Source organism: Purpureocillium lilacinum (genome assembly GCF_023168085.1).
Source record: "Purpureocillium lilacinum CBS 284.36 DNA, scaffold_5, whole genome shotgun sequence".
NCBI classification, from domain to species: domain Eukaryota; kingdom Fungi; phylum Ascomycota; class Sordariomycetes; order Hypocreales; family Ophiocordycipitaceae; genus Purpureocillium; species Purpureocillium lilacinum.
Window position 1 is genome coordinate 1,914,884 of NW_027072115.1, and position 26,434 is coordinate 1,941,317.

General features: G+C 61.9%; 8 protein-coding genes across 8 annotated transcripts; 6 read left to right on the forward strand and 2 right to left on the reverse strand.

The window, feature by feature from the left end:
- Positions 1-5,643: 5,643 nt before the first annotated feature.
- Positions 5,644-8,221, forward strand: PLICBS_007162 (uncharacterized protein; the record flags this gene model as incomplete). Its single annotated transcript, XM_018320575.2, has 5 exons — positions 5,644-6,690; positions 6,746-6,881; positions 6,934-7,130; positions 7,186-7,326; positions 7,379-8,221. The coding sequence occupies 5 exons, from the start codon at positions 5,644-5,646 to the stop codon at positions 8,219-8,221; spliced, it is 2,364 nt and encodes a 787-aa protein (XP_018180472.2).
- Positions 8,222-8,989: 768 nt separating this feature from the next.
- PLICBS_007163 (uncharacterized protein) lies at positions 8,990-9,464 on the forward strand (the record flags this gene model as incomplete). Its single annotated transcript, XM_065601122.1, has 3 exons — positions 8,990-9,097; positions 9,203-9,286; positions 9,381-9,464. The coding sequence occupies 3 exons, from the start codon at positions 8,990-8,992 to the stop codon at positions 9,462-9,464; spliced, it is 276 nt and encodes a 91-aa protein (XP_065457194.1).
- A 967-nt stretch (positions 9,465-10,431) lies between these two features.
- PLICBS_007164 (1-pyrroline-5-carboxylate dehydrogenase) lies at positions 10,432-12,341 on the forward strand (the record flags this gene model as incomplete). Its single annotated transcript, XM_018320577.2, has 3 exons — positions 10,432-10,563; positions 10,657-10,764; positions 10,848-12,341. The coding sequence occupies 3 exons, from the start codon at positions 10,432-10,434 to the stop codon at positions 12,339-12,341; spliced, it is 1,734 nt and encodes a 577-aa protein (XP_018180474.1).
- Positions 12,342-15,938: 3,597 nt separating this feature from the next.
- PLICBS_007165 (uncharacterized protein) lies at positions 15,939-17,197 on the forward strand (the record flags this gene model as incomplete). The annotated part of the gene is made up of 2 exons (XM_018320578.2): positions 15,939-16,568; positions 16,661-17,197. 2 exons carry the CDS (start codon positions 15,939-15,941, stop codon positions 17,195-17,197), a joined length of 1,167 nt encoding a protein of 388 aa, XP_018180475.1.
- Positions 17,198-17,756: 559 nt separating this feature from the next.
- PLICBS_007166 (uncharacterized protein) lies at positions 17,757-19,025 on the reverse strand (the record flags this gene model as incomplete). Its single annotated transcript, XM_018320579.2, has 3 exons — positions 17,757-17,814; positions 17,879-18,638; positions 18,779-19,025. The coding sequence occupies 3 exons, from the start codon at positions 19,023-19,025 to the stop codon at positions 17,757-17,759; spliced, it is 1,065 nt and encodes a 354-aa protein (XP_018180476.2).
- Positions 19,026-20,342: 1,317 nt separating this feature from the next.
- Positions 20,343-23,115, forward strand: PLICBS_007167 (dual-specificity kinase, spindle pole body (SPB) duplication and spindle checkpoint function; the record flags this gene model as incomplete). Its single annotated transcript, XM_018320580.2, has 4 exons — positions 20,343-21,287; positions 21,357-21,551; positions 21,615-22,250; positions 22,312-23,115. 4 exons carry the CDS (start codon positions 20,343-20,345, stop codon positions 23,113-23,115), a joined length of 2,580 nt encoding a protein of 859 aa, XP_018180477.2.
- A 516-nt stretch (positions 23,116-23,631) lies between these two features.
- On the reverse strand, positions 23,632-24,330 carry PLICBS_007168 (mitochondrial 54S ribosomal protein bL21m; the record flags this gene model as incomplete). The annotated part of the gene is made up of 1 exon (XM_018320581.2): positions 23,632-24,330. One exon carries the CDS (start codon positions 24,328-24,330, stop codon positions 23,632-23,634), a length of 699 nt encoding a protein of 232 aa, XP_018180478.2.
- Positions 24,331-24,703: 373 nt separating this feature from the next.
- Positions 24,704-25,556, forward strand: PLICBS_007169 (ribosome biogenesis protein; the record flags this gene model as incomplete). The annotated part of the gene is made up of 2 exons (XM_018320582.2): positions 24,704-24,706; positions 24,777-25,556. 2 exons carry the CDS (start codon positions 24,704-24,706, stop codon positions 25,554-25,556), a joined length of 783 nt encoding a protein of 260 aa, XP_018180479.1.
- Between the last annotated feature and the right edge of the window lie 878 nt (positions 25,557-26,434).

The window sequence follows — 26,434 nt, forward strand, 5'->3', positions numbered from 1 at the left end:
CGGGCGGCTTGGCATCCCTCAAACGCCGGCCGTGGTGAATAATAAGCGGCCTGCCTACCAGCCCACGCGGCGCGTACGGCGCGAGGCAAGGCCAAACGTTCAAGGCCAAGCAGCAGCAGGCCGGGCCGCCCAAGGTTTTGGTGGCCGGGTGGGCCTTGCTTGGACCCTTCATTCGACCCTCGCCTCATGTGCCGGCGGCGAGCGCACCCTGGCGGCCGGGGGGGCGATGCATGTCCAGGTCCGTTCAGGTTAGAACATGCGGGACCTTGCTGGGTCGTCGTCGAGCTCTTCAGCCTCCGCGCGCACCGCATTATGCTGCATCACGCTGGCTTTCAGCTGGGCCGGGCCCGCGAACAACTTTCACAGCCGGCCTCCCCCCCCCTCCTTCAGGTTCCATTGCTGAGCGCGCGCCCGCGGCGATGCGCTCGTCCCGCCAAGTCTGCCTCGGGCGGGCACGCCGCTGGACGGAGGGAGGGAGGAGGGGGGGGAAGACGTGCAACGGAGTAATCCGCCGCCGTGTCGTCGCGGCGCGGTTTCAACAGCCCACGAACTCGACCAACCCATGGGGGTTCTGAGGCAAAACGGCTTCAGGTCGCCCGCATCGGTACCAACACTGCGTGCACATGCGCCGCCTGCGCGCTGCTGCACCCTCATGGCCGCCCCGCCCGCAGAGTCCCAGACACACGCTGCGGAGTGCACCAGACGTCGCTCACGCGTTCCGTCCGAGGGGTGTGTGGCCAGACACGCCGCTAAGAAACCGGCGTGCGTGCGTGCTCTCGCTTGTTGCATTCTTTCCTTCTTTGCCCGTTGCTTTGCCGGCCGTGTCTTGCGTGTCTCTGGTGCTGGCACCGCGCGGATTCCAGTCCCAGACGTCGTCGGTACGGACGGCGCACACACACGCTTCGTAGGTACCAACAGGCCCCGAGCCCTTGGGAAGAGAATGGAAGAAAAAAAAAGCTGGAGTGGGGAGGTGACGCTGCTTGTGGTGGCGTTCGGGGGGGGGAAGGGATCCAGTGCGGCTGCCGCTCGCCGCCCCTCCATCTTGAGCCAAGCGAGGCGCACCGTCCCCCGGGCCCCCCGTTCCTGGCGCTGGGGCTGCTGGAAACGGCATGGGCCCGCCCCAAACGGCGCCCCTGGAAAGGTTCTGGCGCGGTGTGGCGCCGCGCTCCAGCGCTGGGACGGATTTACCACTGGGGAGGAGGAGGCCCGCCGGGGTTTTTTTTTTTGGACCCCATCCATCCCGTCGGCGAGTGCCCGCCCGCCGGGGCGCCGGAGCTGGCTGGGGCTGGACGTGCAGTGATGACGGTGGGCTTTCCCGAGATCAATAGCCCGCGCCAAATATCGCCGCCGTCGCCTTACCAGATGCGCATTGCCCGCGCAATGTTATTACCCGGGAAACCTAATATATCTGCCTTTCGCATCACGGCACCGAGATTGCGCCAGCGCGATGAGCCCAGCCCAGCCCATGTGGGTGCACCCCATTGTCGTGTGATGGCAGCGGCTGCCCGGTCCTGTCTCCCCGAGCCGGGCGCGACCTTGCAATGCCTGATGCCGTCTCTGGGACACGGGCGATGATGCAATACCTACCTTATGGCACCCGCCATGGAACGTGGCACAACGCCGGGCCTTTTAAAAGCCCGCGCCCGTTGTACTCCGTACCAGAGGCGCAGTATCAAGGACCACAGTCGTCGAGGCATCACGCGCTACGTGCTCGGGCAGCGCATCGCATCGCACCACCCCGTCTTGCCCGTTCCCTCCTGTTGCAATGAGTGATTGAATGACTGGCAATGCGCCAATGCCCTTGAAACACGGCCGACTGGCCAGATCGACGGCCCGCCCTCAGACCGCCTCAATCGAGCCGTGGCCAATGTCTCCGCCCGCCGCCACGCATCGTCACCTCCCCGGCCGGCCATGGCCGCCCTCCCGTCTGCCCGTTCACTGTCGTACCAGCGACATCGTGCATGGTGTCGCACTGCATGCATCTCTTCGGGAGCGTCGCACAGAACCAAGCACCCGCAGCCACCCCCCCAGTTACATGTCTGCATGCCGCTGTGCGACCACATGCCCCCCAGTCCCTTCCTTGCCTTCTCCAGCGCGCAACAGGGCCGCGGCCCCGGTCTCCTGGGTCCCGCCTTGTCTCACGTCGGCTTGCCAAGCACTTCTTTTTTTCCTCTCATCATTCATCACTGTCCCGTCTGAGCCCCCCTGGCAGGTGCCTTGGTTCTGGGACTCCTGGCCCTGGTCCCGGTCTGATTCATCGACGACAACGACGACGACGACAGTGGCCACGACCGCAACGGCTTCTTGCCTGCGGCTCGCGCTTACAGACAGAAGCAACGCACAGAGTGGCAAGATGTGGCTGGCTCCTTGCCGCGTTTACGGTCCTTGGTGGCGCCTGTTCCCACTTTGTTCCGGCCGCTCCTCAACGTCGTTTATCAAGTCCAAGTGCTGTATAACTGACGTGTTGTAAAGGTTTGACCGCCAGTCTTGGAGGCGAACCCTCGCCGTATGACACAAGAACTGTAAATTGCGTTCGCTTGTTTGAGACCTCAGCTATTGCCGTGGCCGCCACGGAGGATTCGCTGCCCCGGAGTATTGCTTCCAGCGAGGACATACGGGTACAGAGAAGCCCGAGACAAAGCCCAATGTTGCCATGAGTTGGCTGACGACGACAATGTGCCTTGCTGTTCATGCATGCAAAACAGCTGCTCCCGCTTTCAACGCCTGCCGTCTCACTGTGGAGCGCGGAGCACATCTCACACCGCATCGACGAATCTCACCTGAGTAGCCTTCAACTCACCTCACCCGACTCTCACCGCGGACCCAACCACCATCGGCGAACCGCGACTGTCCTCACAAGGCGAACTTCGCCCTGCGCTCCAGCCACACTTGTCGTCGAATTGTGAAGAGGCACGTTGCACGTCGCCTTCCTAGCGCTCAGCTGAGGCAGCTGTCCTTGCATTAGCCTGTTCGTCATCCGCGAGCTGCTGCATGCACGTTGGGCATGAATCGATGCCGACGTACACTCCCCTTTTGGTGTGGTACGAGAATGTCGTCGTCAGCCCAGGCTCGGCTGGAGATGCGCAAGTTGCTTGTAAGCCCATCAGCCTGCTTGGCTCATTTACAGACTGGTTCGGTGCGGGCTGGCTGGGTGCGTCGGATTTCCAGTCAAGGTTATCCGTACGAGGACACCACGCCCCGGATTGACAGGCCAAGTCTTGTCCGTCTGGTGCCTCGGTAGCTCGACGCTCTCTGCGTGTGGCCGGCATACAAAGCAACGACGCCTTCAATACGAATTGGTAGACATCCCATTTCCACATCTAGCACGGCGCATTTTCGCCGCCATTTCTAGCATTCCCGGGCCTGTCTCAGACGGAATGGCGTGCCTTACTGCCAAGCCTCGTCCCCCTTTTGGCAGCAACAACACGCAGGACTTGTTGTCCATCGGCACTAGTAGCCGTCGATCCTATTATGCACAGAATGGTTGCACAGAATGGCATGCATGTATGTATCCCCATCTTCATGCACCAGGGTCTGTGGAAAGCAGAGCAGAGGTGTTTGGTAATGATGAGGAAGTATTCGTCTTGGCACGCTGATAAATCCTTCAGCAGTTCGGGTACGGAGAGAAGCCCATTGCTGTACACACATATGCCGTCGTTGCTGCCTCCGTCATGGCGAGCAAAGGAAATTCTGGATCACTGTCTCGAGCCGGCACGCATCAAGCTCCGACGGCCACGAAAAGGCCGGAGCAACTCGTCTGACACCTCGCGACTAACGTCTTGGTAGCGCTGCGCATCATTTGACCGCTACTTGGTGAAGGTCATCGAAGATGCGGTGCATGCCAGGCAGGGCGGAACGACGCTTGTCGCGTGCGCAGAGGCTGTTGTCGGCGTGGAACGGACAGGTCCATGACAGCTGCCTTGTCAAAGCAAGTAAGCAAGTACTCGAGTACCCGTCATGGCCCTCGCCACGTCGACTTCGCCCGGCTGTCGTGGCGAGAATGACGCTCGGCAGAGACTGTGAGTGAATGTGATGAAAAGAGCAAGCTGGCGGACGGCGGCGGAAAATTTCGTGCGCGATTGGAATCCGTTGCGTTGTGCTTATGTCATCCGAATGGCCAGGGTGTTAGACACACATGGCATGGTGGGTGCATGGAGCCAGCCCATCGTGCCTTCCACGCCAGTCGAGGCTGGGCTCATGGCTCGAGTGCAATCATGAATCAAATGGAGACTCATCGTTTCTTTTGCAACCAACGTCCCGAAGTGCTTCGGCATTGTTTCAAATGCTCTCTGAAGCAGATCGTTATGGTTTTTCCCACACATGACACCCACCTTCTTTATTATGCTTAGTACGAACCCGTTGCACGCTTGTCTTTGAGGCGAGACCATTGCGTTCCCCCGCGTCGCCCCTGGATCACGGGCAGCATGGGAAATGCGGTCAAGCACCGTGATCGAGATCATGCCAAACGGTGACCAGACCGCGGGAAAGACGCTATTGCCATGGTTCACCGGACCGAGTAGAACGAAGATGCCATGTCGTCGTCAACCATCTTGGGAGCATTGTGGTTCGCAGATCGTTACCCTACATCAGCCCTGTGCGGCGCCACGCTACCAGAGCTTGTTCTGGCGCTCCACACAAGTTCAGCAGCATGCTAATCCTCGTCTCTCGGGATATGGCAGGCAGAAAGGCATTATGGGTATCGATTCCAGTCAGTGACGTCGAGGGCATGCAGCGACTGGCGCTGGTGATTGTGTAGCGGCAGCTGACTGCCAACAGTTTGCCGATCCTAATTCTCCAATGGAGAAATCAACGACGAGCGCTGCGGATCGAACCCTAGGGCCAACGCGACGATCGTCTGCGAACGAGGTCGTCGATGTTCGTTGCATGTGCATGTGCTTCGTGGCAATTCAACTCCTACGAGAACCCAACGATGTGCGGCACCTCGCGGCTCGCTTGCAGACACAGAAACTTCAGGCAGCACGCGCCAAGCACGCAGGCTCGGCTCGTCGATGGGGCGAGGTGGATGGAATACCTGGCACCCGTGCTCTGTCCACGCGCTCGCGCGCATGCCCGCGGCCCAGCATCCGGCTGGCAGGGCGACGAGATGAGCACGCGGAAACGCCCATGTCATGCCACGGCTTGCTGCAGATTGCAGGCCAACCACAGGCCTCGGTTTGCCCAAGATTTGCCCAAGATGCCCTGCAATTGGCCTGCCTCGACCTAGCTTGTGAGCAGTAGCTCGGACGGCTTGCGCCAAGGCAAGCCATCCTGGTCCGCCTGAGCAGGTTGCGCCCAGCCCATGGCGTCACACACGGCGGCTCAGCGCATCCTCCCAAGCTCCCTCGAGCTCTCTGCTGTCGCTGCAAGCACCCATCGCCAATCTCTCCTTGCCTCAACGCCTCGGTTCAAACCTCCGTCCAGCAAGGCAATCGCGACGAGGCCCCACGAGACGGTATTCGTACAAGGCAAGCGGGCGCAGATTGTCTGGTAGCTTGAGGCGACCACACCATCGGGCACCTCTCTCTGAGACACTGTAGGCGTTCCGGCGTAAATACGTCGCCTCGCCCACCTGTGGCCCAACACTAAGCACTCACGGCAGCTTCCAATCCGACAGAGCGCATCTCAGACGAGCCGGCGACGAATATGGCATCGCAGGACGACAACGGCAACCTCCGCCCGGAGCTTGAGCATAACCCGTACTCTTCCGCGAGTCGATGGCGACACCAGGAGTCGGCGGCCTTTCACAAGCATGCAGGTTCCCAGGCGCGCGATCCCGTCAATAGCGGCACGACAGAGCCCCTTGCCGACTTCCTGAACTCGTCTCGCGTTGAGCCCAAGGGCGATGGAGCCAGCAGTGGCAATCATCAACCCATCACGGTCGCCGCGGGACAGGCTCCGCAAGCCGCCGGTCAGCAAGCGCCAAGCGAGGCGCATGACGGCCGGGAGGTCGCCTGCGGCCCGCTGCTCAACTATCGCCGCATGGAAGAAGGGCGGTGGTACGGAAGCGTACTGATTGTCATGAATGGCGGCGGCAAAGACGTTCTTTATCAGCCGACGCTGATCTTGCGACGGGTTGACAGCGCCAGGCAGCCCTCTCCCGCCGCCGCCAACGGCCTCAACGGCGCCAACGGGGCTGTCAATGGCACCTCCGCCGACAGGCGTTTCGAGGCAGAGCGCCTGTATTCCGACAAGCGCAACACATTCTGGGCGTTCCCCATTGACGTGCCAATTGAATCCGCTGAGACCAAGTACGAGTATGAGATACCCGACGTGCGCTTCGCCAGCAAGTACAAGCCCCAGGTCAACAGCTTCTTCGTCCCCGCGGCCAGCGAGTCCATGCGAATCATGTTTCACTCGTGCAACGGCTTCAGCGTCGGCACCGACGAGGAAGCTTTCAGCGGCGCGCCGTTGTGGAACGACGTGATGCGCAAGCACGAGCGCGCCCCCTTCCACGTCATGGTTGGCGGCGGCGACCAGATCTACAACGACGGCATTCGAGTCAACGGCCCGCTGCGCCCGTGGACGGACATTGGAAATCCCAAGAAGCGGCGCGACTTCCCGTTCCCCGAGACGCTCCGGGCCGAATGCGACGACTACTATCTCAAGAACTACATTCGCTGGTACAGCTCGAAGCCTTTTGCCTCGGCCAATGGACAGATCCCCCAGCTCAACATTTGGGACGACCACGACGTCAGTCACTAGCATTTTGCCGGGCCGGAGTGACGCTTGCTGACAGTGCGGGCAGATTATCGATGGGTTCGGCTCATACACCGACCACTTCATGCGATGTGACGTGTTCCGCGGAATCGGTGGCACTGCGCACAAGTACTACATGCTGTTTCAGCACCACCTGCCTCCGCCGGCGTCGACGTACACCTCGGGTGAGTCTCAGTTGGACGACGTATGGAGGCGCGGCCGAACTGACCTGACCAGATCATCTCGACTCTGACGGCGAGTCTCCGGGCCCCGACCCGAACCAGCTCATCGACACCTTTGTCGCGCCGCAAAGGTCGGACAAGCAGTACATTGTCGGCAAGAAGCCCGGGCCATATGTCGCCGAGCACTCGTTCAACATGTTCACCCGACTCGGGGCTCGCATCGCCCTCGTGGGGCTCGACGCAAGAACCGAGGTGAGACGATGCACGCCATGCTGTATGCGGACGAAATGCTTACGGTATGACACAGCGAACTCGACATCAAGTCAATTATCCTGAAACGTATCAGCTCATCTTCGAGCGCGTGCGGAGCGAGCTGAGCGCTGCGGCAGGCTCTTCGCAGCCCATCAAGCACCTGATCCTACTCCTCGGCATTCCCATTGCGTATCCGGTATGAGCTCCATGTTCCACAGCAAGACAAAAGGTTGCTGACGGTGAAGTAGCGCCTCACGTGGCTCGAAAACGTTCTACGCAGCCCCATCATCGGGCCCATCAAGTTTCTAAACCGCCGCTTCGGCCTCGGCGGGGGTCTCTTCAACCACTTCGATGGCAGCGTGGATTTGCTGGACGACTTGGACGACCATTACACGGCAAAGACGCACAAGGTTGAACGCGCTCAGCTCATTGAGCAGATGCAGGCGATTGCTGCCGAGTACTCTGTTCGCGTTACGATTCTCGGAGGCGACGTGCACTTGGCCGCCCTGGGACGGTTCTACTCCAACCCAAAGCTCAAGGTGCCGGTCGAGCAGGACAACCGCTACATGGCCAACGTCGTGTCGTCGGCTATTGTCAACAAACCGCCGCCTGCGGCGGTTGCAAATCTTCTGGCTAAAAGGAACAAGATCCACCACTTGAACCGCGACACAGATGAGACGCTGCTCGACTTTTTCGACAAGGACCCTGGCGACTCGTCAAAGACGGCCAACGGCAACCATTGCACGATGCCTAGCCGTAACTTTGCCATGCTGACGGAGAATTCGCCAACGACACCGGGAGACAATGTCGACGGACTGGCGCAAAACGGAAGCTCCATCGAGTCGTTCCTGGGGAGAGACGGACACGCCCAGATGCACCGCGGAGAGGTGGATGCCGGCACGAAGCACAAGGCCGCAAGTCCGGAGACGCACGGACGCGGCAACGATGGCAGTCTGGACATTTGCATCAATGTCGAGATTGACCAGCACGACCCCGAGGGCAAGACCCAGGGCTATGGCTTCACCGTGCCCTCGCTGCGGTACGAGAAGCGACCGGCGTCCGGGCGGGCGACACCGGGGTCGACGCGTTAATGGCCATGCGTGTTACAGCGAGGGCCTTGTGACGGCTGGTGGGCTCGTGCTATATGAGCCGACATGAGGATGTGTTTTGCAGGGATACCTATTGCGCAAGGATGACGACGACGCGAGATACCAAGATGAAGATGCTTTGGATTTCGAGATGCAGACGAAAAGTTGGGTAGTTTTTGTAGTTGGGTGCAACGGGCTTGCTGGAGTATCCTGTGCTTGCTGTACAAGTATTGTCACATCTACCTTGGTTAGCACTTCGTACTTTCTACCTCGCATAGTAATGCTTAGTTTCGTGCATTGCCAGTGCTGGCTGGATCTCGCGGGGTCCGTGCTGTCGAGCTGAGATTCGGGTGTGTGGTTCGGAGGGGGGACTGCGGGACAGACCCCGACACGTAGTTGAACATTTGGCAAGAAACACTCGGATCAGCTGTTTTATGCGTTTCGTTTCGGGCCCTACCCCGAGTTACGTATGCGTCCGTGAGTTTTCATAAAGTGCTCGCACGCGTCGCTCCATGCCACTTTTTCGCGACGAACTATATTCAGGCGTGGGAACGCGTTGAATGCTATTCTGAGGAAAGCTCAACTTGTTCGCTTGGACACTGGGATGCGTCAACTTTAGAGCAACATGTCGTGTATAAATGATGACGGTTGTCGCCTCGTTGAAGAGTCTGTTGCTCACAGCCAACATCCAGCCTCAGTTTACAATTTACATTTACGCCTTTTTACTATTACCGCTACAATATTCTTGTTGCAATTTCCGCACACGTCAATATGAAGTGGACTCTTGGACTCGCAGTCATGGCCATCTCCGGGGTCAATGCCGGGAGCGCCATGTCCAGGCCCCCCAAGGACGAATCCATGCCTGCCAGCATCGAAGGGGTACGTAACGAATAATTGCCCTTCATGATATTTGATATCCAGTAAAGAGAGACAGAGAGAGAGAGAGAGCAAGATGGGCTGACCAGGTCCCTTTCCATCCAACAGCAATGCTTCACCAAGTATACAAACCACTGCGAATACTACTATCAAAATGTCAAGTACGAGGTGCCGTGCAAGGCAAACGCAAAGGTGAGTGATCGCCCCCCTCCCGCCCCTTTCTACGAGGGTTCTCGCATATGAGATGTTGTTGGCGTGTGACCGGCGCTGACTTTGCGGATCGCAGTGCCATAAGTTTTTCAACAAGTGCACGGTCAAGATCAACCGTCGGAAGCCGATCGATCAGCAGGATCCCGCCACTTGCTCCTAGAAGAAGAGCAAGGAGGAGACGCGGATGGAAATGCACAGCGGGACACTGTGAGCCTAGCTTGCTCTTGTCCAGTGGTGAAGTAGGCTGGGTGTCGGGCAGTGTGTGACTACTATGTGTGTAGAGCCTGTCAATCGAGTATTTGATATGAATGTTCCTTTTTCTGCCGTGATGGTCGCAGCGGTGGCGTTGTCGTTGCGTGCCCGTGTCCGACTGACTGCCCCTTGTCAGGTCCGGTTGGCGGAGAGACAGCGTTCCAAGCTGGGTCTTGTCTCGTCTGGGGGAAGACAGAGTCGGAGAATCCGGGGGCGCGGCAAGGCACGGCTCGCGCACGCGCGGGTGGGCTCTAAAAAATTTGGGGCGGTCACGGAGACACACGTTTGAGCAATCGTGCGCCATACGTACAGTTTCCATTAGTCGTGTGATATCAATCTGCATCAGAGGCGAAGGCGCACGAACGGCTCGACACGGGAACCAAGGTGTGGGACGGTGAGGGCGGGAGGCCGAAGTCGGGGGGACGCCCAACCGCCCCCCCCGTCCTGTCGGCGCAGGTGCCGGTGGCGGATAGCGGGCGATTGGCCAATGGCGGAGCGCCGGCTCAGGTTCCCCCCCCAGCACTGCGTGGGTTGAGCTCAGCAGGCCCCTGGAACATGGAAGCCGGGGAAGCCCAGATGCGCCTGTAGCGGCGAACGTCATGGGGCCCTGACCCACTGCAGGCCCCGCCCTGGTGCATTTAAACCGCGATAAGCCGAAGGGAGCTTTCCTCGACGCGACACATAAGCTGTGCGGTTGCGGTGGTGGTGAGGAAAAGTGGTGTTCGTCGCCTTTAACCCACCGAATCGGCGAGCCTCCCTCCACCACCACGCCCCGGACGTCGACCATCTTCATCCCTCCTCGTCCTCGTCATCGCCCTCGTCGTCTCGATTCCTCTGGACCGTTTGTCAAGCACAGACAGCACCAGCGCTCCACGATGAAGTCGGTCATGTTCAGCAGGGCTAGCGCCCAGGGCCTGCGGTGCGCCGGCAGCCGCGCGCCCGCCCAGCGCATGAGCATGGGCACCCTCGCCACCTGGAGGACCCCCAAGGTGGCCAACGAGCCCAACGTGAGTTTACCTCGTTGACGACTCTGGGGATGGCCTCTCCGGATATCTTCTGCCTTTGTGGATCGGCATCGCTGACGGGAGGACTGGAAATAGCACCACTACGCCAAGGGCAGCGCCCAGCGCCAGGGCCTCACGGCCGCCATCGAGCAGCTCCAGCAGAAGCTGCCCCTCGAGGTTCCCGTCGTCGTCGGCGGCAAGGAGGTAAGTCCCGCCATCGCTGGTCGAGCACTGCCAACGCTGGATGCCTGCGAGTGACCGCCGCCGCTGACCCTTGCCCCCCCCAGATCAAGACGTCGTCGCTCTCCCACCAGCTCAACCCGTCGGACCACGCGACCAAGGTGGCCAACTACCACACGGCCACGCCCGCCGACGTGTCCAAGGCCATCGATGCCGCCCTCGCCGCCAAGCCCGCCTGGGAGGCGCTCCCCTTCGCCGACCGCGCCGCCGTCTTCCTCAAGGCCGCCGACCTGGTCGCTGGCAAGTACCGCTACGAGATCATGGCCACCACGGTGCTCGGCCAGGGCAAGAACGCCTGGCAGGCCGAGATCGACGCCGCCGCCGAGCTCGCCGACTTCTTCCGCTTCAACGTCCACTACGCCCAGGAGCTGCTCAACCAGCAGCCCGAGCACAACGCCGCCGGCGTCTGGAACCGCCTCGAGTACCGCCCGCTTGAGGGCTTCGTCTACGCCGTCAGCCCCTTCAACTTCACCGCCATCGCCGGCAACCTCCCCGGCGCCCCCGCCCTCATGGGCAACGTCGTCGTCTGGAAGCCCAGCGACTTCGCCATCGCCTCCAACTACCTCGTCTACAAGATCCTGGTCGAGGCCGGCCTGCCCAAGGACGTTATCCAGTTCGTCCCCGGCAACCCCGAGGAGATCACAAAGGTCGCTCTCGGCCACAAGGAGTTCGCCGCGCTGCACTACACCGGCAGCACGGCCGTCTTCCGCAAGCTGTACGGCGCCATCGGCCAGGGTGTCGCTGAGGGCCGCTACAAGTCGTACCCGCGCATCGTCGGCGAGACTGGCGGCAAGAACTTCCACCTGATCCACAAGTCGGCCGACGTGGACAACGCCGCCATCCACACCGTCCGCGGCGCCTTCGAGTTCCAGGGCCAGAAGTGCAGCGCCACCTCGCGCGTCTACGTCCCCAAGTCGATCTGGCCCGCGTACAAGGACAAGCTCGTCGCCGAGACCAAGAAGCTCACCGTCGGCCAGCCCTGGGACCACTCCAACTTCATGGGCCCCGTCATCCACGCCGCCTCCTTCAAGAAGCTGTCGGGCGCCATCGACGAGGCTAACGCCGATAAGGAGATGGAGCTGCTGACGGGCGGCGCCTACGACTCGTCCAAGGGCTACTTTGTGCAGCCCACCATCTACCAGACCTCCAACCCCGCCCACAAGTTCCTGTCGACCGAGTTCTTCGGCCCTATCCTGACCGTCTACGTCTACGACGACGCCGCCCCGGACAGCTTCGCCAAGGCGTGCGAGCTGGTCGACGGCACCTCCGACTACGGCCTGACGGGATCCATCTTCGCCGCGGACCGCGAGGCCGTGCGGTTCGCCGAGGAGAAGCTGCGCAACGCCGCCGGCAACTTCTACATCAACTGCAAGAGCACCGGCGCCGTCGTGGGCCAGCAGGCCTTTGGCGGCTCGCGCGCCAGCGGCACCGACGACAAGGCCGGCAGCCCCAACCTGCTGACGCGCTTCGTCAACATGCGCGCCATCAAGGAGGAGTTTAACGCGACCACCAAGGTCGAGTACCCGAGCAATGAGGTTTAAAAGGGAGAGAGGGGTCGGTTGGTTGATGTAATTGGATCATTCCGTCGAGGAGAGGAGGACGGAGGCTCAGTGCCTGGCCCATTCATTCGAGCCGACTGGCATCGACGGCGGCGCATGTAAACACCATCTAGGACGCTTCCGCGTGGGAAGCACATTTCAAAACGTAGCTGCAGAGGGAGGGCTCTTACGACTTAATGAAAGCTGCCTGTGTGGCCGCCCCATCTGACAAATGACTTGGCATTGACAGCGCGCGTTTACTTTGTAAGAGAGAGGGTCGTATCGTCGCAAGGGGTGGTCCTTGCTGCGCATGCCGTCACAAAAAGGGTAAAGGGAGCATTGCAACAGGCAGCCAGCCACCCATGCATGGCTGGCACAAAAAAAACAAGGCCAAGCAAATAGTACGTAGCACTCCGTCACTGATGAACCTTCAGCTCGGCGGCGCGGTGAACCCGTCCGGGGGGGCATCGTACGAAGCACATGCCCGCCTGTCGAGGAGGGAGGGAGTGCTTGCCAGGGGGGAGGGGGGTCACCTTGCGAAAGAGCAGGCAGGCATTTCTCTCCATGTTCGGTGGAGCCGGATGGCGCTGGCGTCGTACGAGTAAGGTTGGGGTTGCACAAGCGCTCGCGCAGAGGAGGTTCTAACAGGGGGGCCAAGAAAGCTTGGCCCTTCTTTCGATGGGGTCTGGATTTAACATGATTGGGGAGGGGGGGAAGACTGGGACCTCACCTCACAAGGTGAGGGAGGAGGAGGTAGGCATGTGCTTTTGCTGTGCTGTGCTGCGTGGGTGGCATTGTCCATGCGACAGATGATGAAGGTTGCGTCGCCTGGGTGTGTCGTCGATGAAACCCCGGAAAACCTTGGGTTGTTGTCCTGCGTCGTTCCCCTTTTTGGGGCGGGCTCACGCAATTCTTGCTGGGGGGAGCTTTTACTACTCGGGACGAACGTACTGTGAGAACGTTGTACCTACTGGACCAGAGAGTGTACCGAATACTGTGCCATGTATTCACACGAGGTGCCAAAGGGGGGGGGGAGGGAAGGGTTGTCGTGCGTGAGATGGGGCTGGAACTTGCCGGGGACGTCTCAGCTCTCGGCCTCGACGGGAGACGGGGAGGGCGCTGTCCGGTGTCAAAAAGCCCAGGATGCGAAGGGTGGTTTTTACTTTGCAGAACGTTCTTCATCGGGTTCCGTATCCGCGGGGAAGAAGGGGGACATTTCCCTCACGCGCCTGTTGTTGGACGCGCGGCATGTGTACCGTTATTATGTACTTGTTGTTGCTGGTTTTCTGCGGTTATATGCGTGACACGCGATCCGATGCTGTGCCTCGCGAGAGGAGCACAGGCCACTTACAGGGGGACTCACGTCACTCCCGGGGGGAGTGTCACTGCCGCTCTTCATCAATGTCGTCGTACAGCCTCGGGTTTGCATCGAGCCCCGTTTTCTCTCGACTCAGTGATCTTTTCCCCTCTTCGTTCGGCTTCGCACGGTGGGCGGGCAAGCCATCGCGGGTGCCGCAGTCCCGGACGCGTGCGTGCCTGGCGTTCCAAGCGCAGCCCGTTGTCGTCGCTCGCTCGCGAACGGGGTGGCAAGGTGGACACGTGCTCGCTCAGGGAACCCTCACACGATCACGACTGCAACCGGGGGGGAGGGCAAGGGGGGCGGGAGGAGTTTGGCTGGCTTGGGGCGCCGGAGCCCCGTGCGGGTGGAGAGAGGCTGCCATTTGCCGGTGCTTGGATGCTTGGATGGATGCTTGCTTGCTGGGGGTGGAGGACGGAGGCGCAGTTTGCTTTTAGCAGTGGTCGGTTGACGGTTGTCGTCGTTGTCGTGATGTGCATCGTTTACGGTGAGGGTCGGTGCTGTGCTGTGCTGCTGAGTGCTCGCTCTGCGGCGCCGCCGGGTCGAGGTACAGTTGGGTACTGTACTGTTGTGTGCTCGTAGAGGCATGCCATGCCCCAATGCCATGCCATGCTCATGCGCATGCAACATGAATTCGGGGACGGCGGGCGTGGGCGTGGGCGCGGGCGGGACCCTGACGGCAAATCCGTCTTGAAGGTGTGTCTTCCACGGTCGTTCAACAGAGCGACCTAGCGACAGGAGCTTGGGGGCCCGGGAGGCACCAAGCCGCAAGGCCCCCCCCCACCGCCAGACGGGAGTCTGCCCACATGGGCGAGGGCGGCGCTGTGATTCGCGGGCCGGCACGCAGCGCCTCGGCGAGCACGCGACCATTTTCTCGATGATGCTTGGTCAATCTGTCGTCGAGCGTCGAGGCCGTTCGCTCGCCCGCCCGCCCGCCGCACGTCGTGGATGCACGCGGACGCTGCAAATCGCCCGCCCCGTGGGTTTGGCTTGCCTCCGTCCGGCGCCTTTTGGTCGGCTCGGCTTGTTTTTCTGCTGCCCACGGGGTGCGGGCCGGGAGCCCCAATCGAGGAGAGGGAATGGATTGAGCCAGCCAGCCAGCCAGCCATCCATCCATCAATCCACTCGTCCATCCACGGGGGAGGGATGCTGCTGCCCATGCTCGTGCCCATCCATGCCCCCAGCCCAAGGCGTATCTTCAGTAGGCACAGTGCCGGATACAAGTACCAACAGGTGGTCGGTCGGTTGTTGTGGAAGGAAAGACTGTCTCGCCGTGCCGTAACTGCCTTACCTATCTTTCCAACCTACCCATCTCCTTCCCATCCCCCATCTCCCCTTCCTCTCTTCTTCCTCTTCCTCTTCCCCCTTCTCGCAAACCCCTTCGACGCTCGCCGACGCTGCTGCTCGCCTGTGATCCCCTCGTTTTGGAACTTCCACGCTGCCGACCACCCTCTGGAGTCGACCGTCGCGCAAGTCCCACTTACACCGGCCGCCTGCTATCTCGACCGCCTGGGCCGCCACCTGTGTGCCACGCGCCCAAAAACCACCACCCTCTTCGAGCCCGTTCCCTCGCTTTCACGGGTCCGCAATCAACCGACAGAGAGCGCCTTTAGATAAGGACCGAGATAGGGGACAGCCGACGGATCGCCGCCATACAAAGAACAGCTGGCCCGTGTTCGCTTGACTCTACCCGTACGCTCGCCCAGTCTCCAGCTCGTGTGAGTCGTCCGGCGTGACTACGTACGTTACGACCCGCCCGCCCGCCGTCGCCGCCGCAGCGCAGCCCGGATCCCCATTGCCGCGCAGCCCACGGCCGCGCCCACCCCTTCCGACACAGCACAACACTGGCACAGCACCCAAAGGTTCCCTCGCGCCGCAGTCGCCGCATACCGCACGCACGTCTGCCCGTGGGCCCCCCGTCCTGCCCCCGTCTGTCCCGTTCGGGCCCTCATCGAAACTAGCTAGCCAGTACCTGCGGCACGGCCCCCCCGTCCGCTGGAACGGCCCATCGAAATATCGCGTGTCTGGTCACTTACACGCCCGTGGGTACGTACGGCACTGCTCGTCCCGGACAGGTGACTGCGTAGCTCGCAGTCCTCGGTACTTGGCCGCGTGCCTCGAGTCCCTGGACCTCGACGCCCAGCAAATCGCAGCGTGCAAGCTACTGCATGCCGTGACCTGGTTTAACCCAGCTGAGCCGTTGCTGCCGAGCCAAGAGGCCTTTTTAACCATCAGTCTCCGCCATGCCGCGCCCTGCCCTTCCCCCTACCCCTGGCTCCTCCACGGATATCAAGGGCAAGGACGGCGTTCAACAGTTATCGTCCCTACACCTTTCCTTTGAGCTCCCTCCGCCCGCCCTACACGATGGTGCTCGCGTCTCTCCTACAGATGCGAAGCACACGACCCCCACACACTCTGCCTACGCACCGCCGCCCTTGAGCTCCCCCCAAGGCCCGTATCCGTTGCAGGCCGCCGAGACTGTTAAATCCCGCCGGAGGTCTTCCACCGCCAAAGAGACCAAGGATACGTCATTTGCCCTCCCGCCCCCGCCGACCAGGTCGAGGAAGATTATCCAAATGAAGCCTCGCGCCCAGGAAGAGGCCGCCGAGGCCCCCTCCGCCAAGGACTCTGGAAAGTCCGGCGCCAAAGGGGCCGCCAACGCTGGCAAGTCTGCGGGCTCCGGAGCCGCGACAGACAAGGGCAAGAAGAAGCAGCCGAGCGCCACGAGCGCCGCCGGTCGCAAGATTGCCAGGAAGACGGCCCACAGTCTTATCGAGAGGAGGCGACGCAGCAAGATGAACGAGGAGTTCGCCGTGCTCAAGAACATGATTCCCGCGTGCACGGGCGAGATGCACAAACTGGCCATCCTACAGGTTCGTGGTAACCCCCCCTTGCGCAATGCATGACCCATCAGGGTGTGATGCCCTCATTCCCCGATGCGATGCTCATCCAAATTCGCCCTTAGGCCTCAATCGACTATGTCCGATACCTCGAAGACTGCGTGTCCAAGCTCAAGGCCCAGCACGGTGAGGCGCAAAGTCGCGCCGAGTCGTCGCACAACCCGCTCCCGCCCATCCGCGAGTTCCACCCGACGTTCCACGAGGATCCCGCGGGGGACGTCGAGATGACAGACTCGGACACGGCCTCGCCCCGATTCGCAGGCAACCCTGAGCGTTCGCACCAGTCGTCGGTCTCACCGGCCCTGCACGCCCAGGACTCGCGCCACCGCCAGCACTCGTACTCGTCCGTCTCGACGGACCAGCGCCACTACAGCTACAGTGCGTCCGCCGGCGCCTCGCCCGCCTTCGGGCCCCAACACAACGGCCTCTATTCCCAGGGCAACATGTCGGCCTCGGGGTCGACGCTGACGAGCCCCGCCTTGAACCCCCAGAGCGACCTCGACCAGGAGGCGACGGCGGCGTTGTTGATGCTCAATAACGATAGGCGAGGCACAAACGCCAGTGGGCGTGGCCTGTCCGTTCGCGACCTGCTCAGCACGTGAGGCGCTGGCTGACCCGACGTGACAGACGACTGCCCCCGTTGGAGCAGCCACGACGTGCTCACGTCCTGTGATACCGCACTCGCCCTGGCCGAGTACCGCCGCCGCGGCGAGCGGTGTGCCTCAATACGCCAACCCTTTATGGGAGAGGGCGGAATGACCCCTGGCAGGCCACGGCCACGGGTCGACGCGACACCACCTTTCCCCGACCTTTTCCGATGCGGAGACGACGCGATGAAACGATTCTTCCTACATAGACTAGGGCGATGCCATGTATTTGCTTCAATGGACTCGGCGAATAATGACTTTTTCTGTGCGCGGCGCGAGAACCTCTGGCTTACTGATGCGGCGTTTGGCTGTTTGTTGGCGAACATGTCGCTGCGGCGTGAAGGCTGGGACGGATGCTTGGAATTCGCTGCGAGTTATCAATGTATCTGCTGGACGATGTCTGAAGCGGTGTCAAAATGTAGAGAGACCGCATGGCAGTCGTGGCCCAGGGGGCAAAAAATGGCGCTCTGTGTAATCAGCTGTGCTTGGTATATACACGAATCATCCGATCTCATCATGCTTTGAGGCGCTCCGTTCCGGCAATGTCGTCGTTGGCGTCCTTGACAAGGAAGCTGGTGCGCGTTAGCGAGACAAGGGGGTCAGGGGAGAAGAAGGCGGGCTAGAGAGGTCACGTACTTGTACCACAGCAACGTGGGCCCAATGGTCATGAGGTGCCACAGGCTGTGCGCATCGATGCACCCGAGCCAGGGCGGAAAGTCAAAGAGCTCCATGCTCATGGCGAACATGACCCACGCGACGACGAGACCCGGCCAGATGGCCCAGGTGCGGCGCGAGGTGCGGTAGCGGTTGTAGCTGAACCAGCTCCAGAGGATGTTCTGGACGACGCCGGCGGCGACGTTGGCGGCCATGTTGTAGGTGTAGTCCCAGCGGACGAGCTTGAGGTAGGCGACGTGGCAGAGGTAGAGCGATGCGCAGAGGAGGGACCACACGCGGAGGAGAGAGCGCCTCCGCGGGGTGTTGCGATCGAGGCGGAAGACGCGAATCGGGGTATAGTACATGCCGTAGAGGACGTTGGCTCCGGCGGCGAAGTAGTCGAGCTCCTCGGTGGCCTGGAAGTCGCGGGTGTGGAAGACGGCGGAGAAGACCCACGAGGCGATGCCGACGCGGGCGAGCCAGACGTACCAGGGGCGGAGCGGGTACGAGGCGGGGATGCGGGCGCGGACCTTGCCGAGGCCGTCCCAGTGGGCGGCGAGGTTGCCGAGGGAGAAGAGCACCGAGAAGGGCTCCTGCATGCCGAGGAGGCGGTGGAAGGGCCACTTGCCGTGGAACTGGACGACGGGCTGGCCGGAGGCGACGCGGGCGTTGGTCACGATGTGCTGGCACGTGTAGTCGCACTCGGAGGCGCAGGTCCAGAAGAGGAGGCGGCGGCGGAGGGCTATGTCGTGCAGTCGCGATTAGCAGAATGCCCGGTATGAGTCCAGCAGCGGCAGTGGCAGCGGCAGCACGACCACATGGTCATCTTCGACGGGTATGCACGCGCAGGGATGCTCGGCGGGGAGGACAGCGTCGACGTACGGATCGGGGTGTGGTCTTTGCCGGGACCGCAGTTCTCAGCCTTGCAGACCTGCGTCGAGCGACGGACGTTAGCGGGCGAGCGGACCCCAAGCCACGGAGGACGCGAAAGGGGACTTGCCTCGAGGCATTGCTTAAACTCGGGGAGGCGGTCGCCGACCGAGGCGTGGGCGGCGCCGCAGAGGAGGACGAGGACGAGCGCGAGGGAGAGGACGCGGGTCCACGGCCGCGCCCTCCTGTCGGACGCCATGACGGGCCAACAACGGACGGGTCGAAGAAAAGGAGTGTATGGCGTGGGGGGATGAAAGCGAGCGCTTCGCGGCCGCAAGAGGATACGCAGATGGGGCCGACGCGAAAGGGAAGAAATAAGTGAAGGACGAAAAGAAGGGAGCGCTAGAGCCAAGGCGACGATGGGACTGTTGCGCTGGCCATGCGCGGAGGTGCGGGCTTGCGTTTCGACGGCGGCGGTGGTGGTGGTGGTGGCTTGGGTGACTATGGGGGTTGTCGCGGGAGGTTTGATTTGTGAGGATTTATTAGCTGCCCTGGTAGCTGGTGGTAGGTAGCTGTAGGTGTCCGCAGGGCTGGTCCGGGCGAATCGGACCCCGGACGGGCCCCGAGGTGGGGAGGCGAGCGAGGGAAGCACGGGAGCTTCAACTGCCCGGAAGGGCGGGCTTTGCAGGGCGTGGCGGCGTGTGTGGGGCGCTGGACTTGGGGCGGCGCTGTGGTCCTGTCAGTCACGTCTCCGAGTTTTGTTGTCTGTAAGTCGAGATGCACGTATCTGCGACGTGCGGAGGAACTGGCGAATTGTAATTGCACAAATTTCTTCAATTTTATCTACTTGCCGGATGCTGTCCATTGCCTCGGTGCGCTGTATTGATCGCTTGTGGAGGAACGGCCAGGCATAGAAGTACACAAACTGCCGGATCGGGACGTGCAGTGGAAAGCACGGCTACGGCGCCGTACCTGAGCAGGCACAGCGTCGTGGACAAACATACATGCACTGACAACTGGGCTCCGTCGGCGGCTCGGCTCGCCATCATCTGCATTGGAAACCTGCAAAGCGCCATCGCCTGTTGGCCACCTGACGCCTGCCTGCGAGCGCACTCCACCGTGCCTTGCAGCCACCGCAGGACAGCAGCCACCACAGGCCACAGTCCACAGGCCACCGACGGGACCCGCCCCAAGCACCCGTTGCCCACGGCAACCCGCCGCGCTCCCATTGGCCGCCCGGCAAAGCCAGCCAAAATAATCCAGGCGCTCGGCAGCCGCCCGCCCCCATTCCTTCGACGACGATGCCATCAGACGCGCCTCATACACACCACCACCACCCAGCGAATTAATTTCTCGACAAAAAGCTCCCTTCGCTACGGACCATGGCCGCGCCGTGATTATCGGCCTATAGCTTGTTCCTCAGTGCATCACCTCATTCTTTTTTTTTCTGGGGGAGGAGTCTTCCGGAACGGCAATCCACTTTGCGTAGGGGGGAGATCGCCTCCATCGCCTTGTTGCTTACACCGCCCCCGACGCGTCTGCACTGTCGCAAATGGCGACGGCTTCACCAACGCCCATGGCCACCACCGCCGCCGGCGGCCCCGTCCGGAGGACCTCGCAGCGTCAGGCACTGAGGCGTCCTCCGTCACGACCGATGCTCAGCAGGAGCGAGAGCCAGCCCGCGCCCGCCGCGCCCGAAGGCCCGTCACACTCGCAGCCTCAACACCACGGCCAGCAATCACAACAACAGCACAACCAGCAGCAGCAACAATACCACCACCACGATGACAGCTCCGAAGACGAGATCCCTGTGCCTATGAAGCTCAGCGCCCTCACAAAGGCGCTGCTCAACGACGGTGTTCCCGAGGCGGCCGCGGTCGCCGCCGCGACGAGACCGCCATCGCCGCCGAGGACTCGACGACGCGCGAGTCAATTGAACTCGTCCGCCGCTTCGGCTGCGCCCACCGACCGCAGGCACCTGAGGTCCGGCAGCGTGCAGGCCGCTGAACCGGCGCGGTCGTCGAAGCCCCCGAGCCGCGAGGCGAGCCCCGTTAGGAAGCGAGTGGTGCGGCTCAGCAACACGCCCCAGAGCCTCAACCAGATCCAGCCCTCGAAGCGCCGCTCGACGTCCATGTCTAGATCCACCGGCGCCGCGGCAGCGCGCACGGCTGCCGCGCCGGCGCGTCCGCCGAGCAGGACGGGCGGTGCGAGAGAGCGGTCGGCGGCGCCCGAGGAGAGGCCCGAGTCCCGGCAGGAGGAGCAGCGGCCCGACGTCAACACGCCTGCGCGCGGCGAGCGTGTCGTGCGCATCGTGACGGGCTCGTCGGGCAACCGCAGCCGCGTCGGCTCTTCAGGTCCATCGTCTGGATCGGGACGCTCCAATTACGACCGGTCGGCGGTGGACAAGTCGGTCATCGATAGGTCAGCCGTCGACAGGTCAGCCATCGACAGATCAGCGCTCGAGGGGGCTGAGCTCGAGCAGCCCGAGGCGCCCGAGACGGTCGCGCGCAACTCGGCAAATGTTAGTCATGGCAGCGTGTCGCGACATCCCTCCTCCAGAGGCCGGGCTGATGACATCCCGAACCCGCAGAGCTCGATGCGTGTCAAGCGCGTCGGCAAGATCCCCGGCAGCTTCCTCAGCGGCCCCGCGCGGCGTGGCCGCAGACGGCAAAGCGAGGAGGACGCCGACGAGAACGGCGAGCTCATCGCCAGCCAAGAGCCCGAGCACCAGGCCGAGGCGTCCTACTACGCCGACGGCATCCGCGACTTCAACTCGGGCAGTCCCGTTAGTGGAAATGCTGCGGCGCGCGCTATTCACCGGAGATATGCCTCTAACGCTGACCTCCAGGAGCCCGCATCGGCTCGTCCTTCGCCGCGCGGCCTTCCCCTGCCGCCCAAGCGCGCGGATGAGATCCCAGAGCATATGCTGCCCATGCGCATCGAGATGCCGTCGGCGCACGATCAGGAGAATGAAGTCCCCGCGAGCTACAAGCGGTCCAAGATTTCCGTCGACCACCCGTTGGAGAAGAACCCTCGACCGCTGAGCGTCGACATCAACCTGAACGTGCTCAAGGCCGCCTCGCCGCCGAGGAAGCCGCTCGCCGCCATCACCAACAACACGCCCCATCGAGCGGCTCCGCCGCCACCGCCCAAGATGTCCGTCCTGGAGGCCGCGACGTCGACTGCCGGCGCCGCGGCCACTACCACGCAGGCTAAGCAGCGGAGGAACGTGCTGAGGGTCAACGGCAAATGCTACACGAGGCTCGACTGCCTCGGCCGCGGCGGCAGCGCCAAGGTGTATCGCGTAACGGCCGAGAACGGCAACATGTTTGCCCTCAAGCGCGTGTCCCTGGAGAACGCCGATGAGACGACCATCAAGGGATACAAGGGCGAGATCGACCTGCTGGGCAAGCTGTCGAGCGTGGACCGCGTCATCAAGCTCTTTGACCACGAAATGAATTCGGAAAAGCAGGTGCTTACCTTGGTGAGTTGGATGATATGAAAGCGCTTCTTGCTTGATGAGCTCTGACTAACACCATCTGCAGCTTATGGAGATGGGTGAGCTGGACCTCAACAAGCTCCTCACGTCGCGGCAGAACCCCGAAGCCGCCAAGTTCGACCCCGTCTTTGTGCGCTGCTACTGGAAGGAGATGCTCGAGTGCCTTCAGTCGGTGCACCAGTACGACATTGTGCACTCAGATCTGAAGCCCGCCAACTTTGTGCTGGTCCGCGGCCGGCTGAAGCTCATCGACTTTGGTATCGCCAACGCCATCCAGACGGACGAGACGGTCAACGTCCACCGAGAGACGCAGATTGGCACGCCCAACTACATGTCGCCCGAGTCGCTCATGGACTCCAACAACCCGCGTGGCGGACGGTTGCCCGGCCGGCCCAAGCTTATGAAGCTGGGCAAGCCGAGCGATATCTGGTCGCTCGGCTGCATCCTGTACCAGATGGTGTACGGGCTGCCGCCCTTTGGCCACATCGCCAACCAGATGGCGCGGTGCCAGGCCATCATCAACTGGGACCACCACATCGACTTTCCCTCGCGCGCCATGGGCGGCGTGCCCGTGCCGCCGTCGCTGCTGCGCACCATGAGGCGCTGCCTCAACCGCGACATCCACATGCGTCCGACGTGCGAGGAGCTGCTGCACGAGACGGACCCTTTCCTGTACCCGGCCGAGCTCACCGACAAGGCGCTACCCATTGACGAGGAGCTGCTTGGTAGGATCATCCAGAGCGTCGTCACGAGGTGTCGCGAGCGCATGCCCACCGAGGCGGAGAGCATGAGCGTCTGGCCGCAGGCGTACTGGGCGAGCATCAGAAAGGCCATGGCGAGCAGGCACTGATTGGGACATGGCGCTGCCTCTAATTCACTCCTCAAAGGCACATTGCTTGAGGATTGAGCGTGGCTGACCACTGGCGCTTTACATATTTTCTCACGGCGGATGGGACGGCGGGGCGTCAATCTCTTTGGCTTGGAGTTGAGGAGTTTGGATGGCGGGTTTTCTTCACTGTCGCTTGCATATACCACTTGACGTATTTTGTGTATGAGTGCACACAGATCAATACTTTTCTTACTCTTCTTCACTCGCTCATATGCCCACCGGAGCCAGCATAGACTAGCGTCAACACACATACATGTTTAATGGCTTCGAGATGGGGTCTCAACATGATCGCTTAAAAACTCAATGGCTTGTCTGCGTGACGTTATGACTGATTTATTGTACAACTAGCACGTGGCTGGTAGGTGTTACACCGCGTTCGAGGCGGTTGACTGCAAAAGTGATGTCGGTATACATGGTTCCCCCGCCCTTCCCTTCGCTCCAGAGCAAATCCTTTGACTTCGTCCCAATCACTCGTCGCTATACGCTCGGCTCGTCGACCTCCTCGGCCGTCTTAATTGTGAGCTCCGAGATACGCAGTATCGTGTAGCGGTGCTTGCTCTTGGCCTGCTTCTTCCGGCGCTGCCTCCGCTTCGTCTTGACCTTGATGCGAAGGGGCTCCGACTCGACGCCGAGGACGGTGGCGCGGCACTCGAAGAGGCTCTCGTCGACGTGCGGCGCGCCCTTGAGGGTGTAGTCGCGGCTGCCGAGGACGCTGGCGCGGTTGAGGCGCAGCACGTCGCCGGGCAGCACGCCGGGCATGCGGAACGGCAGGCGCACCTGGTCGCCCTCCTGCACGAGGTAGGGGAAGCCGTGGATGTGCACCGTGATGTAGTGGCCGCCGGGCTGGGCGGCGAGGAGCGGGAGGAGCGCGCGGACCGAGTCGCCGGTGACGGGGGCGGCGGGCGGCGGCGAGGGGTGGCTCTTCTTGAAGGCGAGGGGGCGGACCTGGTTCTCGGTGGGGTTGGGCGCGTTGTTGACGTGAGGCTGGTTGACGGGCTCGACGATGGGCGTCGTCGAGTTGAAGCCGCGTCTTGAGCAGCTGCTCGGCGGCTGGCTACTGAGGATTGGCGACGACGACGACGAGGACGACGTGACGAAAGCCGGCGCGAGGCGGCGAGGCGTCGTCTGCGCCGCCGCCCGGAGCTCCAGCACGGAGCGCAACAGTGCTCTGCTCATCCTGGACCGCAATTGTGCCCGCGGGGAGTCGACGGCGGGCGGGCGGTTGATGCACTGCAGCTTGAGATGGGGGATGGGCCGACTTGCTGCTGCTGCTGCCAAAAAGTTTAGGTGAAGCGATCCATTGGGACGAGTGGAGACGCTGGGCCGCCCGTGCAGCGCCTGGCCGTTCGTCCCCGGATAAGCGTGGCTCCGGGCGCCGATGGAGAACCTCCCGCCAACCGCCCGCCTTTTTTTTTCTGGCGTGGGCGGCGGGCGAAATTTCAACCTCAGAGCAGGCGGCAGAATCCCCACCGCATCCCAACACAACCACCAAACCAGACACAACGACGATTGAGAGTCCGCCGCCGGCTGGACAGCAACAACCGTCAATATGGTACGCCAGAGAGCCTCAATTCGCACTGCAAGGTCGACGAATCATGATGCTAACTGTAATCCCCGTATAGCCTCAGAACGAGTACATGGAGAGGTGGCGCAAGCTGCACGGCCGCCGCCTCGACCACGAAGAGCGCGTCCGCAAGCGCACCGCCCGCGAGGGCCACAAGGCGTCGCAGGATGCGCAGAACCTGCGCGGCCTGCGGGCCAAGCTGTACCAGAAGAAGCGGCACAACGAGAAGATCCAGATGAAGAAGGCCATCAAGGCGCACGAGGAGCGCAACGTCAAGACGGCGGACGAGAAGGAGCCGTCGACGCCGATGCCGTCGTACCTGCTGGACCGGACGAACCCGACGACGGCCAAGGCGCTCAGCAGCGCCATCAAGAACAAGCGCGCCGAGAAGGCGGCCAAGTTCAGCGTGCCGCTGCCCAAGGTGCGCGGCATCAGCGAGGAGGAGATGTTCAAGGTGGTCAAGACGGGCAAGAAGGTGCAGAAGAAGGCGTGGAAGCGCATGGTGACGAAGCCGACGTTCGTGGGGCAGGACTTCACGCGCCGCAACCCCAAGTACGAGCGCTTCATCCGGCCCATGGGCCTGCGCTACAAAAAGGCAAACGTCACGCACCCGGAGCTCGGCGTCACCGTCCAGCTGCCCATCATCAGCGTCAAGAAGAACCCCCAGAACCCGCTGTACACGCAGCTCGGCGTCCTGACCAAGGGAACCGTCATCGAGGTCAACGTCAGCGAGCTGGGGCTGGTCACGGCCGGCGGCAAGGTCGTCTGGGGCCGCTACGCCCAGGTCACCAACAACCCGGAGAACGAGGGCTGCATCAACAGCGTGCTGCTGGTGTGAGGCCGCGAGTAGGGTCGGGGGGGATGGCGAGCGGCGGCGGCGGTGTTGTCACCTCATTGTACTGGGCGTTGGCGGCGTTGGGTCGATTTTCCAAAACAACGAGCTTCTTGCTCTGTGCTTTTGCTTGCTTGGCTGGGCAGACGGGTCGGATGATATATACTGGGCAGAGGCATACACGACTGAGAGCAGTCGGATCTGAATATACCATAGAGAATGCTTCCCGTGCACGGCTTCTCTATCTATTTTTTCGTTCGGTGAACATTTTATGCTTCTTGTTGGATGCCTTGCGGCCCGTCTCCCTCACGACATGGACAAGGCACTAGCGCAATAATACCTTCATATTTTGCTTTCGCTGATGCCGATTGTGCATACGAGTCTGCCCGGCGATGGCGAGCCACTGTGACTTTCAAGACTTCGGGCGTATACCGTGACTCGCCGTCAGTGTCAGAGCCTGCCCGACGCTGACCTTTCCAAGCCTAGCGCTGCTAGTAGTCGCTGGAGCGGGCCGTGGCTGGCGGGCGTCGACCTCATGAATCCCATGGCGGGCAGGTCCAAAAGGCAGTCGGGTGCCGCCAGCCCAGCCCACCTCGCCCGCCGCAGTCCAGCCCAGCGGCAGCCCCTCACTACCCAAGCCGCTCACCCCACTGCGCAAGGCGGTGACGACCCTGAATTATTTTCTGCCCGACAAAACCTGCAGCCCGCCGCCGTCCCTTCAGAGTTCAGTCTCATACCCGTACCCGTGCCTCTCTCGCAGCCCTCCCTGTCCGCCTTCGTCGCTGCTTCGCCCGTCCCCGGTTCCATCAAAGGTTCTCTCGGGTCCTCCAAACTCTTCTACCAGCCTCGTTATACCAAACGGATTTCTCTTTGCGTTGATACGT